At 41.3% G+C, this 14,722-nt stretch overlaps 1 protein-coding gene across 1 annotated transcript; it reads right to left on the bottom strand.

The window, feature by feature from the left end:
• Positions 1 to 369: 369 nt before the first annotated feature.
• Positions 370 to 13,190, bottom strand: LOC311120230 (transient receptor potential cation channel subfamily M member 5-like; the record flags this gene model as incomplete). The annotated part of the gene is made up of 10 exons (XM_084194841.1): positions 370 to 683; positions 3,398 to 3,488; positions 3,709 to 3,781; positions 3,952 to 4,084; positions 7,295 to 7,473; positions 8,130 to 8,298; positions 9,819 to 9,993; positions 11,569 to 11,701; positions 11,994 to 12,112; positions 12,887 to 13,190. Coding segments are annotated over 10 exons (1,534 nt in total), but the record flags the coding sequence as incomplete, so codon positions are not given.
• Positions 13,191 to 14,722: the final 1,532 nt, after the last annotated feature.

The raw sequence follows: 14,722 nt of genomic DNA, 5'->3' as shown, positions 1-14,722 counted from the left end.
GCTTTGGATAAAAGCGTCTGCTAAATGGCATATTATTATATTATTATTATTGAACGCAGCACCGGCTGAGTTTCCCGCCTGAACTGGCTTCACTTAATAAATATCTAAGGCTGCATTTACACAGGCAGCCCAATTCTGATCTTTTCACATCAGATATTGTTCAGATCTGATTGGTGAAAAAAATATCCTTTCCTTGTCTCCTTTAAATAAGTGGTTGCACAGGGTCTTAACATTAAATTCAGATAAAATACAATTGTATTTGTCACATGTAAATTATTCTTGGTACTGAGATATTTCGGAATGTATTGGTGGTGGCACTCTTGAGTAGAAACATGGTACATCACAAATCACAGTCAGACACATTTGGATCAAGGCTATTCATTTTAATAAGGCACTTTGGATTCAGATTCAGTCATGTCTCAGCCAGCACACAAGCTAATTTTACACTAAAAACATTCAGAAAATTAGTGGTTTGATTTCCAGGCTGGGATTCATATTACAAAAACACTACTTTTGATATGGATGTTATTTGTCGATGTAAGGAAACCTCTTGTTTGCTCCGTATCCCGAGGGGCCTGGTTTAGCCTCTCTCCTCTCTGGCTTGACCTCCTTGTCTGACACATTCTGATGGGGATCTCTGGAAGTGCTGGCCTTCACACCTGTGAAACCAGTAGCCTTGACAGCTATAAGAAATATTGACATTTAGACTATGCTGTTGTAACAGAGAGTTCCTCCCTGTACAACCCACCCAGGACACAAACCCACTTTGTCAACAATGCTTCATACCTGCAAATCAGAGTTAAAACCACTAGGTACAACTTTTTTATTGTAGCCACTAGCATCTACTGCATATTGTTGTAAATAAAAAACTATAGTATGATCACCTCTATCATCATCACTATTAGCATCATTATCATCATCACTAGCATCATCACTAGTATCATCACTAGCATCACCACTAGTACCATCGATAGCATCATCACTAGTATCATCACTAGTATCATCACTAGCATCACCACTAGTACCATCGATAGCATCATCACTAGTATCATCATGATCATCATTAGCATCATCACTAGTATCATCACTAGTACCATCACTAGTTTCACTAGTACCATCACTAGTTTCACTAGTACCATCACTAGTATCATCACTAGCATCATCAGTAGTATCACTAGTATCATCACTAGTATCACTAGTACCATCAATAGTACCATCACTAGTATCACTAGTACCATCACTAGTGTCATCACTAGTATCATCACTAGCATCATCACCAGTATCATCACTAGCATCATCACTAGCATCATCACTAGCATCATCACTAGCATCATCACTAGTATCATCACCAGTATCATCACCAGTATCATCACTAGCATCATCACCAGTATCATCACTAGCATCATCACCAGTATCATCACTAGCATCATCACCAGTATCATCACTAGCATCATCACTAGCATCATCACCAGTATCATCATTAGCATCATCACCAGTATCATCATTAGCATCATCACTAGCATCATCACTAGTACCATCACTAGTACCATCACTAGTATCATCACTAGTATCATTACTAGCATCATCACCAGTATCATCACTAGCATCATCACTAGCATCATCACTAGCATCATCACTAGTATAATCACTAGCATCATCACCAGTATCATCACTAGCATCATCACTAGCATCATCACCAGTATCATCACTAGCATCATCACCAGTATCATCACTAGCATCATCACTAGCATCATCACTAGCATTATCACTAGCATCATCACTAGCATCATCACCAGTATCATCACTAGCATCATCACTAGCATCATCACTAGTATAATCACTAGTATAATCACTAGCATCATCACCAGTATCATCACTAGCATCATCACCAGTATAATCACTAGTATCATCACTAGTATCACTAGTACCATCACTAGCATCATCACTAGCATCATCACTAGCATCATCACTAGCATCACTAGTATCATCACTAGTATCATCACTAGCATCATCACTAGTACCATCACTAGCATCATCACTAGCATCATCACTAGCATCACTAGCATCATCACTAGCATCATCAGTAGTATAATCACCAGTATCATTACATTTACATTTTAGTCATTTAGCAGACGCTCTTATCCAGAGCGACTTACAGTTAGCACATACATTATTTTATCGAACCCACAACCCTGGCGTTGCAAACGCCATGCTCTACCAACTGAGCTACATCACTAGCATCATCACCAGTATCAACACTAGCATCATCACCAGTATCATCACTAGCATCATCACTAGCATCATCACTAGTATAATCACTAGTACCATCACTAGTACCATCACTAGTATCATCCCTAGCATCATCACTAGCATCATCACCAGTATCATCACTAGCATCATCACCAGTATCATCACTAGCATAATCACCAGTATCATCACTAGCATCATCACTAGCATCATCACCAGTAGCATCATCACCAGTATCATCACTAGCATCATCACCAGTACCATCACCAGTACCATCACTAGCATCATCACCAGTATCATCACTAGCATCATCACTAGCATCATCACTAGTATAATCACTAGCATCATCACCAGTATCATCACTAGTATCATCACTAGTATCATCACTAGCATCATCACTAGCATCATCACTAGCATCATTAGTATCATCACTAGTATCATCACTAGTATCATCACTAGTATCACTAGCATCATCACTAGCATCATCACTAGCATCATCACTAGTATCTTCACTAGCATCATCACTAGCATCATCACTAGCATCATCACCAGTATCATCACTAGCATCATCACTAGTATCATCACTAGCATCATCACTAGTATAATCACTAGTATCATCACTAGTATCATCACTAGCATCATCACTAGCATCATCACTAGCATCATCACTAGCATCATCACAAGCATCATCACTAGTATAATCACTAGTATAATCACTAGTATCATCACTAGCATCATCACTAGCATCATCACAAGCATCATCACTAGTATAATCACTAGTATAATCACTAGCATCATCACCAGTATCATCACTAGCATCATCACTAGTATCATCACTAGCATCCTCACTAGCATCATCACTAGTATCATCACTAGTATCATCACTAGTATCATCACTAGTATCACTAGTACCATCACTAGCATAATCACTAGCATCACTAGTATCATCACCAGCATCATCACTAGCATAATCACTAGTATCATCACTAGTATCACTAGTACCATCACTAGTATAATCACTAGCATCATCACTAGCATCATCACTAGTACCATCACTAGTATCATCACTAGTATTATCACTAGCATCATCACTAGTATCACTAGCATCATCACTAGTATCATCATGATCATCATTAGCATCATCACTCACATGGAACTCTGGGGGCCTCTCTCTCACACTTGAGTGTACTCAGGGAAAGGCACTCAGCGATCCAGGACAGCACCTCCCCACTGTACTTCACCTGGGGTTGGGACAGACAGAGGCATACCTATTACACACATTTACACACATTTACGTCATTTAGCAGACGCTCTTATCCAGAGCGACTTACAAATTGACACACCTTTGATAATACACACACATGCACCATCACTGGTGTTGTCTGGCCGAGTTTGCACTTTTGGGACTACTCTATTGGTTCTATTATGCCGGGCAAGATAAATAAATAGCTATTTTTGTACCTGAGCTTCCATGGATGACATCCGCTTCTCTTGCTCCTTGAATCCTCCAACAATCTTCAATAAGCTCTGAACCCTTTTGTCACAAAGAAAAACATTTGAAAAACACATTGAATATCACTGACACAAATGAAGGGTACAGACTGACTTAAAGGTAGTTCATAAGAATTACAAATATACAGCACACATAACGTGGTGGGAATGGATCAATACCATTTACAAAACAAAACACTGTGTAAGGGTTACTTGGAAGAGGTGCTCTTCAGTCTCTCCTCGCTGCTCTCCAGGTGCTGGTGTTCCAGTTTGGCCAGGTAGTTCTCCTTCTGTACAGTCTCCCAGGTGATCAACCTCTGGTCCAGACCTGCAGGCAGCTCCCTCTCTGAACACACAGCACCAACACCACTCTGTAAGATTCTATATACTAGCACCAACGCCACTCTGTAAGATTCTATATACTAGTGCCAACACCACTCTGTAAGATTCTATATACTAGCACCAACACCACTCTGTAAGATTCTATATACTAGCACCAACACCACTCTGTAAGATTCTATATACTAGCACCAACACCACTCTGTAAGATTCTATATACTAGCACCAACACCACTCTGTAAGATTCTATATACTAGCACCAACACCACTCTGTAAGATTCTATATACTAGCACCAACACCACTCTGTAAGATTCTATATACTATCACCAACACCACTCTGTAAGATTCTATATACTAGCACCAACACCACTCTGTAAGATTCTATATACTATCACCAACACCACTCTAAGAGTCTATATACTAGCACCAACACCACTCTGTAAGATTCTATATACTATCACCAACACCACTCTGTAAGATTCTATATACTATCACCAACACCACTCTGTAAGATTCTATATACTAGCACCAACACCACTCTGTAAGATTCTATATACTAGCACCAACACCACTCTAAGATTCTATATACTAGCACCAACACCACTCTGTAAGATTCTATATACTAGCACCAACACCACTCTGTAAGATTCTATATACTAGCACCAACACCACTCTGTAAGATTCTATATACTAGCACCAACACCACTCTGTAAGATTCTATATACTAGCACCAACACCACTCTGTAAGATTCTATATACTAGCACCAACACCACTCTGTAAGATTCTATATACTAGCACCAACACCACTCTGTAAGATTCTATATACTAGCACCAACACCACTCTGTAAGATTCTATATACTAGCACCAACACCACTCTGTAAGATTCTATATACTAGCACCAACACCACTCTGTAAGATTCTATATACTAGCACCAACACCACTCTGTAAGATTCTATATACTAGCACCAACACCACTCTGTAAGATTCTATATACTAGCACCAACACCACTCTGTAAGATTCTATATACTATCACCAACACCACTCTAAGATTCTATATACTAGCACCAACACCACTCTGTAAGATTCTATATACTAGCACCAACACCACTCTGTAAGATTCTATATACTAGCACCAACACCACTCTGTAAGATTCTATATACTAGCACCAACACCACTCTGTAAGATTCTATATACTATCACCAACACCACTCTAAGATTCTATATACTAGCACCAACACCACTCTGTAAGATTCTATATACTAGCACCAACACCACTCTGTAAGATTCTATATACTAGCACCAACACCACTCTGTAAGATTCTATATACTAGCACCAACATCACTCTGTAAGATTCTACATACTAGCACCAACACCACGGTCTAAGGACCTGTACACTGTCCATGTGAGTTCTTTTTCATTTTAAACTTAATTACATTGTGTACGTTCACTCTACGATGTGCAGTAGGGCTGTTGCAACCGACAACATATAAAAACACATGTACTGTATATGAACGTGTGAATGCGTGTGTGTAAGTATTCACCTGCAGTACCTAAGTATACATGTACAGTGGGGAAAACAAGTATTTGATACACTGCCGATTTTGCAGGTTTTCTTACTTACAAAGCATGTAGAGGTCTGTAATTTTTATCATAGGTACACTTCAACTGTGAGAGACGGAATCTAAAACAAAAATCCAGAAAATCATATTGTATGATTTTTAAGTAATGAATATGCATTTTATTGCATGACATAAGTATTTGATACATCAGAAAAGCAGAACTTAATATTTGTACAGAAACCTTTGTTTGCAATTACAGAGATCATACGTTTCCTGTAGGTCTTGACCAGGTTTGCACACACTGCAGCAGGGATTTTGGCCCACTCCTCCATACAGACCTTCTCCAGATCCTTCAGGTTTCGGGGCTGTCACTGGGCAATACGGACTTTCAGCTCCCTCCAAAGATTTTCTATTAGGTTCAGGTCTGGAGACTGGCTAGGCCACTCCAGGACCTTGAGATGCTTCTTACGGAGCCACTCCTTAGTTGCCCTGGCTGTGTGTTTCGGGTTGTTGTCATGCTGGAAGACCCAGCCACGATCCATCTTTAATGCTCTTACTGAGGGAAGGAGGTTGTTGGCCAAGATCTCGCGATACATGGCCCCATCCATCCTCCCCTCAATACGGTGCAGTCATCCTGTCCCCTTTGCAGAAAAGCATCCCCAAAGAATGATGTTTCCACCTCCATGCTTCAAGGTTGGGATGGTGTTCTTGGGGTTGTACTCATCCTTCTTCTTCCTCCAAACAAGGCGAGTGGAGTTTAGACCAAAAAGCTCAATTTTTGTCTCATCAGACCACATGACCTTCTCCCATTCCTCCTCTGGATCATCCAGATGGTCATTGGCAAACTTCAGACGGGCCTGGACATGCGCTGGCTTGAGCAGGGGGACCTTGCGTGCACTGCAGGATTTTAATCCATTACGGCGTAGTGTGTTACTAATGGTTTTCTTTGAGACTGTGGTCCCAGCTCTCTTCAGGTCATTGACCAGGTCCTGCCGTGTAGTTCTGGGCTGATCCCTCACCTTCCTCATGATCATTGATGCCCCACGAGGTGAGATCTTGCATGGAGCCCCAGACCGAGGGTGATTGACCGTCATCTTGAACTTCTTCCATTTTCTAATAATTGCGCCAACAGTTGTTGCCTTCTCACCAAGCTGCTTGCCTATTGTCCTGTAGCCCATCCCAGCCTTGTGCAGATCTACAATTTTATCCCTGATGTCCTTACACAGCTCTCTGGTCTTGGCCATTGTGGAGAGGTTGGAGTCTGTTTGATTGAGTGTGTGGACAGGTGTCTTTTATACAGGTAACGAGTTCAAACAGGTGCAGTTAATACAGGTAATGAGTGGAGAACAGGAGGGCTTCTTAAAGAAAAACTAACAGGTCTGTGAGAGCCGGAATTCTTACTGGTTGGTAGGTGATCAAATACTTATGTCATGCAATAAAATGCAAATTAATTACTTAAAAATCATACAATGTGATTTTCTGGATTTTTGTTTTAGATTCCGTCTCTCACAGTTGAAGTGTACCTATGATAAAAAATTACAGACCTCTACATGCTTTGTAAGTAGGAAAACCTGCAAAATCGGCAGTGTATCAAATACTTGTTCTCCCCACTGTATGTATGCGATGTCAATACGTATGTCTATGGCCCTACCCAGTTGCTCCAGTTTGGGCTCAGGCCTCTTGACGAGGCTGAGGAGGAGCTGGGAGCAGTGGCTGATTATGATGAAGGGCGGAGCTAAGGCTGGCCGGCTGTGGTACTCCACGATCAGGTTGTACCTCTGGAACTTCCAGAAGATGTCCGTGTTGCCCTGCACCACCTGGAACGTGTAGCTGTAAGCACGGAGGTGGACGAAAGATCACAGTGAGAATACAGTGCATGAGATACTGTTAAGTAAGTATTCATCTTTTTCTGTGGAAAATCCAAGGCAGAGAGACAGTTGAATTGTGTACGCCCATGAAATACACAACCCTAATAATTAATATTATTAATAATCATGTCAGATGGTTAGTGGTTAAGAGCGTTGTGCCAGTAACCGAAAGGTCGCTGGTTCTAATCCCCGAGCTGACTAGGTGAAAAATCTGTCAATGTGCCCTTGAGCAAGGCACTTAACCCTAATTGCTCCTGTAAGTCGCTCTGGATAAGAGCGTCTGCTAAATGACTGAAAAAAAAAAATGCCAGACTTCCTTTAAATCATTAAAAACACTGTAGGTCTAGGGGCTTTACTCAAACAAAACGTTTTACCAGGTGTTCTGGGTCAGTGAAAAACCAACAAAAGTATGTTTGAATGATTGTGCCTGAGAGTTTCTTTTGGTTTCACACTGTGGATGTCAATGAATACATCCAAACCTCTCTTCTTGGAGCACATGACAATTGAATTTGGCCCTGAATTGGGACATGTTTTGAAGTCAAGCTCCCTCATCAGAGTGAACTATTCTTTCCTGGGCGATGACTGTGACCAGAGTGCCGCGTGTGTTGAGTTTTAGACCTGAACATAGCGATGAGGAGGTTGAGCAGCAGAACGTTGGTAACCAGTAAGAAGATGACCAGCAGCAGGATGACCAGCCAGTTGGCGTAGATGTTGGGGCAGGGGGGCAGAGTTCCCATGATGATCTCCTCTATCTCTGTGGTGCAGTTGGTGTCGGGCATCCGTGCCTCTGGGAAGATTAGATTAAGATAGTTCTTCATTATCTGTCGTTCACAGATATTTGCTTTTTACGAACAAGAAAATGCACTGCTTAACACAGACGCAGGTTGCCCGCTGAGCAGTGCCCGGCAGTGTGGTCAAGCATGGAGAAATACTTTGTTTTACACCAAGGGCCCTTATAGTCACTAACAATTCAAGAGATACATTGAATGACAAGAAGATGTCGCACCGAACGAAACTGAACTACATGTAAACTACATGTTAACTGAACTACAAACAGCACCAGTCAAAAGTTTGGACACACCTACTCCAGGGCTTTTCTTTATTTTTACTATTTTCTACATTGTAGAATAATACTGAAGACATCGAAACTATGAAATAACACATTTTGAATCATGTAGTCATGTGTCTGTTACTTGAACTCTGTGAAGCATTTATTTGGGCTGCAATCTGAGGTGCAGTTAACTCTAATGAACTGAGTTGGTTTTTGCGACTGCACTTGAAGAAACGTTCAAGGTTCTTGACATTTTCCTGATTGACTGACCTTTATGTCTTGAAGTAATGATAGACTGTCGTTTCTCTTTGCTTATTTGAGCTGTTTTTGCCATAATATGGACTTGGTCTTTTACCAAATAGGGCTATCTTCTGTATACCCCCCATACCCTGTCACAACACAACTGATTGGCTCAAACACATTAAGAAGGAAGAAATTCCACAAATTAACATTTAAGAAGGCACACCTGTTAATTGAAATGCATTCCAGGTGACTACTTCATGAAGCTGGTTGAGAGAATGCCAAGAGTGTGCAAAGCTGTCATCAAGGCAAAGGGTGGCTACTTTGAAGAATCTCAAATCTAAAATATATTTTGATTTGTTTAACACTTTTTTGGTTACTACATGATTCCATATCTGTTATTTCATAGTTTTAATGTCTTCACTACTATTCTAAAGAAAAACCCTGGAATGAGTAGGTGTGTCCAAACTTTTGACTGGTACTGTATATACTACATGTAAACATAACTATATGTAAACTACATGTAAACTGAACTACATGTAACTACATGTATACTACATGTAAACTACATGTAAAATAGATGAAAATGGAACTACATGTAAAATACAAGTAAATGGAACTACATGTAAACTACATGTAAACTGAACTACATGTAAACTACATGTATACTACATGTAAACGAACCTACATGTAAACTACATGAAAATGGAACTACATGTAAAATACGTGTAAAGTACATGTAAATGGAACTATATGTCAACTACATGTAAACTGAACTACATGCAAACTACATGTAAATTACATGTTAATTGAATTACATGCAAACTACATGTTAATTGAATTACATGCAAACTACATGTAAACTACATGTACACTTGTAAACTGAACTACGTGTAAACTACTTGTAAACTGAACTACATGTAAACTACATGTAAACTGAACTACATGGAAACTACATGTATATGACTATAACAGAGCACACAAATTGCTAGAAAACAGAAAACATTCTATCTCACCATCAATCTCCTCCAATGGGATCTGGCCAAAGATGTGCAGGTAGGGTCGGTACAGGACCCTGCGGAACACCCAGTCTAGGCGCGGGTCGTTGGGGTGGAGAAGGGCCTGAGTAGCCACGCCGTACGCTATGAGCCACACACTCAGGAAGAAGAGGAAGAAGAACACATCCTTCATCTGCCAGGAAGAACAGAGCACAAACATTACGTGTAATCCTCATCTGACATATACTACATGACCAAAAGTATGTGGACACCTGCTTGTTGAACATCTCATTCCAAAATCATGGGCATTAATATGGAGTTGCCCCCCCCTTTGCTGCTATAGCAGCTTCAACTCGTCTGGGAAGGCTTTCTACTAGATGTTGGAACATTGCTGCGGGGACTTGCTTCCATTCAGCCACAAGAGCATTAGTGAGGTCGGGCAATGATGTTGGGCGATTTGGCCTGGCTCGCAGTCGCCGTTACAATTCATCCCAAAGGTGTTCGATGGGGTGGAGGTCAGAGCTCTGTGCAGGCCAGTCAAATTCTTCCACACGGACCTTGATAAACCATTTCTGTATGGACCTCACTTTGTGCACGGGGGCATTGTCATGCTAAAACAGGAAACTGTTGTCACAAAGTTGGAAGCACAGAATCGTCTAGAATGTCATTGTATGCTGTAGCATTACGATTTCCCTTCACTGGAACTAAGGGGCCTAGCCTGAACCATGAAAAACAGCCCCATACCATTATTCTACCTCCACTAAACTTTACAGTTGGCACTATGCATACGGGCAGGTAGCGTTCTCCTGGCATCCACCAAACCCAAATTCGTCCGTTGGTCTGCCAGATGGTGAAGCGTGATTCATCACTCCAGAGAACGCGTTTCCACTGCTCCAGAGTCCAATGGCGGCGAGCTTTACACCACTAATACCGACGCTTGGCATTGCGCATGGTGATCTTAGGCTTGTGTGCGGCTGCTCGGCCATGGAAACCCATTTCATGAAGGTCCCGACGAACAGTTATTGTGCTGACATTACTTCCAGAGGCAGTTTGGAACTAGTGAGTGTTGCAACCGAGGACAGATGATTTTTACGCGCTACGTGCTTCAGCGCTCGATGGTCCCGTTCTGTGAGCTTGTGTGGCCTACCACTTCGCGGCTGAGCCGTTGTTGCTCCTAGATGTTTCCACTTCACAATAAAAGTACTTACAGTTGTCCGGGGCAGCTCTAGCAGGGCAGAAATTTGACAAACTGACTGGTTGGAAAAGTGGCGGTGCCACGTTGAAAGTCACTGAGCTCTTCATAAAGGCCATTCTACTGCCAATGTTTGTCTGTGGAGATTGCATGGCTGTGTGCTCGATTTTATGCAAACCTGTCAGCAATGAGTGTGGTTGAAATCCACTAATTTGAAGGGATGTCCACATACTTTTGTAGATATAGTGTACAAATGTACCAGTTTATAAAGTATGGTTATAACCACAATTCCATTTGTGGGTTGGGGTCAATTGCATTTAAATTCAAGTCAATTCAGGGAGTACACTGGAATTCCAATTCCAATTCTCAAAAAGAAAATTCAATGACAAGAATTACAAATTTGAATTTGGTTTACTTTCTGAATTGACTGGAATTTAAATGGATTGACCTCAACCCTGATACACAAATACATTTGATTTTTCAAAATTCGGTTTAGTGGGTCTACGTTGTATTTATGGATCAAGCTTTGTGGGTGTAGTCATACACGTTTGTCTTTTTAACAGTACTATACTTTACCATCCTCTCCACAATGATGATCTTGGGCCCCAGTTGCTTGTGGATGGCGAAGATGTGGATGAGGCGTAGTGTGAACACCATGAAGTCCAGCGCCAGAACCGTGCGTCCCGCCTCATACGTATCTTTCACCATCCTGTAATAATTACATCCTACATTAGACCTATATTAAACTATGGCCCTCAAATTCAAATCTGGACCTCGAAGCCAGTTCCACAGATTTTTTTCATTCTCCCCCCTCTAATCAGGGACTGATTAAGACCTGGGACACCAGGTCACTAGATATCACACCTAAACTATAGCCTATCAAAACGAATTTCCTGTTAGAAATTATCAATTTAAAAAAATGTATACATATTCCTCCTGCTGCAGGATTATTTTACTGTTGCGACGAAACTGGTCAAATTTTAGATCCTACACCTGCTCACCTGCAGGACACTCCGATTACGAAGAGCGAGATGGCCACCATGTCACACTTGTTCCAGTTGTCCTCCACGTACAGCTTGAATTTCTTTAGGATGCTCATGTCTTCGTCTGTGAAGAAACTCTGCATCGCCCAGGTTAATAAAGCGTTAGTTCACCCAGTTAGAAAATCACAATTAGCAGTATCATTCGATTAGCAGTATCACAACATTTGAGGTCATTTGAGTAATTTATGTTAAATTTCCCCAGGCTAAACGTCATTGTTCCTCAACAACAGTCCTCGAAGTATCCTCAACGCTGCACATATTTTGTCTAGCCACACACCTGATGCAATTCATCACGAGCTGTGTGAGCAAAGATTACCTGAGGAGCAGAGTTGAGAAGCCCTGAAATGGAACCCTATTCCTAGTGCACTACTTAGTGTTTTGAACAGGGCCCTTGTCGAACGTAGTGCACTATATAGGGAATAGGGTGCCATTTCAGACACACATACTGTGGCCAAAAACAGGTTGAATCAACGTTTTTTTCCCACGTAATTTCAACAAAATAATTAAATGTGATGATGTTGAATCAACTGATTGGATTTTCAAAAAGTAATCAAACGATTAAAAAAAAATAATAATAACACTCACCCCAACTTTTAACCTAAATCCAAGGACTTTAGTTGACAACTCAACCAAATGTAAATCAAAACTAGATGTTAAATTGACTTCTGTGCCCAGCGGGAAGTGATGTCAATGATGAAGACATGGGATGGGCTCATGGTCTACTGGGGTAGCTCTGCCAGTGTCACCCTCAGCCCTAGAAGGGCATTTCCTCTTGGTCTAACGATTAAGACGTTTGTTTTTTTCTCCCGCGGGAGACCCGGCTTCAGATCCCAGCCGTGACGTCAACATACCTGTCTCAGCTCCTCCAGCACCAGGGTGAAGACCCAGAAGTAGAGCATGATCTCCGGGGCCCCAGGGCCCGCGGGGGGCGGAGGACGGAAGTCCAGCAGGAGCACGTAGGTGAAAAGGATGAGGAAGGCAAAGTACATGATGACGTTGCCTAGGAACACAGTGACCGGGGCGCTCCAGAAGCGATGCCAGCGACGCAGCAGGAACCGCCACCACACGCCGGCGCTGCTCTGGCCCTCCACGCCATCAGGTGGACCCCGCGAGTCTCTGGAACACCATACAACAAATTGAAAATTGGGAATTTTACTTGAAAATCATTTTTTTCATATACAGTTGTAGTATCTGAAGATTCTATGACTTTGGCTGAGGTTTGCATATTGTTGGTTAAATGAACTTTACTCTGCTTTGCTGAAACATCTGGAAAACATTACTACAGAGGCCCCTTGAAACAGAGGACATTTGAGATGTGGAGGTTAGGGATTGGTCTATTCAAATCACGCCATATTATGTTACATAGGATATAAATACCAGGGTTTGAACAAAGGACTGAGAGAATAACATATTAGAGATTGGGTCAGTTGTTCTCCCGACTTCTGCAGGAGTCTGTAAATTGATACTGTAATCTTTGATGTAATAAACCATTATAATCAAGGACAGTGTCAGCGGATTTCTTGTCTTCACAGCAGGTCAGCATCGTTGTCTCGACACCACACAGTATTCTTCAAAAGTCCACTAAAATGCTAGCCTCGTATTACCAGACTGGCTGGCTCACGAGGCTGCTAAAATGCAGGTTGACATAAAGTGTAGTCAACTTTGTTCTAAGAGCAGAAAGAATCTGATTGGTTTAGGGCAGAACAAATCCGATTGCTTTCTAAAAAGGGCTGAGTTTTTGCGCTTGAAGTCTGCCCTTAGGGCACCAAGTGATCGTGATCCAAACTAACATTACTTCCCCTGGGGAAGCATTTCAACAGTGCATTCGATTGGCTGCCCCAAGGGCAGTTTATACTTTTGTCATACCTTTTGCTCTTGAAGTCTGCCCTTATGGCCTCAAGTGATCTTGACCCAAACTAACATTACTGCCCCCCAGGGCAGCATTAGAGTCTGTTCCAATTTCTTTTGTTTATATAGCTTATTCAACTAAACGTTTAATAAATCAAACGTTAACTGACCTACTGGCAGATTTTTGACCTAGCTTGCTAGCTATTTCTATTTTATAATTCAATCTTAGTAGGAGGTAGCGCTCTGCTCAGCTAAGCTACATATAGCTTAGCATTTTACGTTTCTGCTCCCAGGTAAACATAACAGTCCCATTCCAATTTTTAAGTTCATATAGCTTATTCAACTAAATATTTTGATAAAGTAAGTGGGAGCTGATTTACTGGTATATTTGAGACCTAGCTAGCTAGTTCTAACCTATTGTCACTACTTTAGTATGAGATAGCTATCTGCTAGCCAAATAGCTCTGTTAAGCTTATCATTTTACGTTGCCACAGCTGTGTAACAGTCCATCCCCATTTTTTAAAGTTCATATAGCTTTATTCAACTTAACATTTCACTAAAGCAAATGTTAGTTGACTTACTTGTATATTTCTGACTCCTAGCTAGCTAGCTATTTATTAATGAAACATGAGTGGCTAAGAGGTAAATGCTTAGCTAGCTACCTTGCTCTGATTCGTTTAGCATGTTGCTGCTAGCTTTTTACATTTGACGCTTTGCTTCAAGTCGTCCGATCAGTTGTATCTTAGAGATATTGTCACATTTGTCTGACTACTGTAACAAAATCATGATTTCAAAACGTTACAACTTGTAGTACATTTTATTTACAAGATACTCAGTTC

The sequence above is a fragment of the Coregonus lavaretus genome, assembly GCF_964263955.1.
Source record: "Coregonus lavaretus genome assembly, contig: HAP1_SCAFFOLD_5096, whole genome shotgun sequence".
NCBI classification, from domain to species: domain Eukaryota; kingdom Metazoa; phylum Chordata; class Actinopteri; order Salmoniformes; family Salmonidae; genus Coregonus; species Coregonus lavaretus.
Note: the sequence above shows the minus strand (reverse complement) of the source record. Positions and strands in the feature narration are given on the sequence as shown.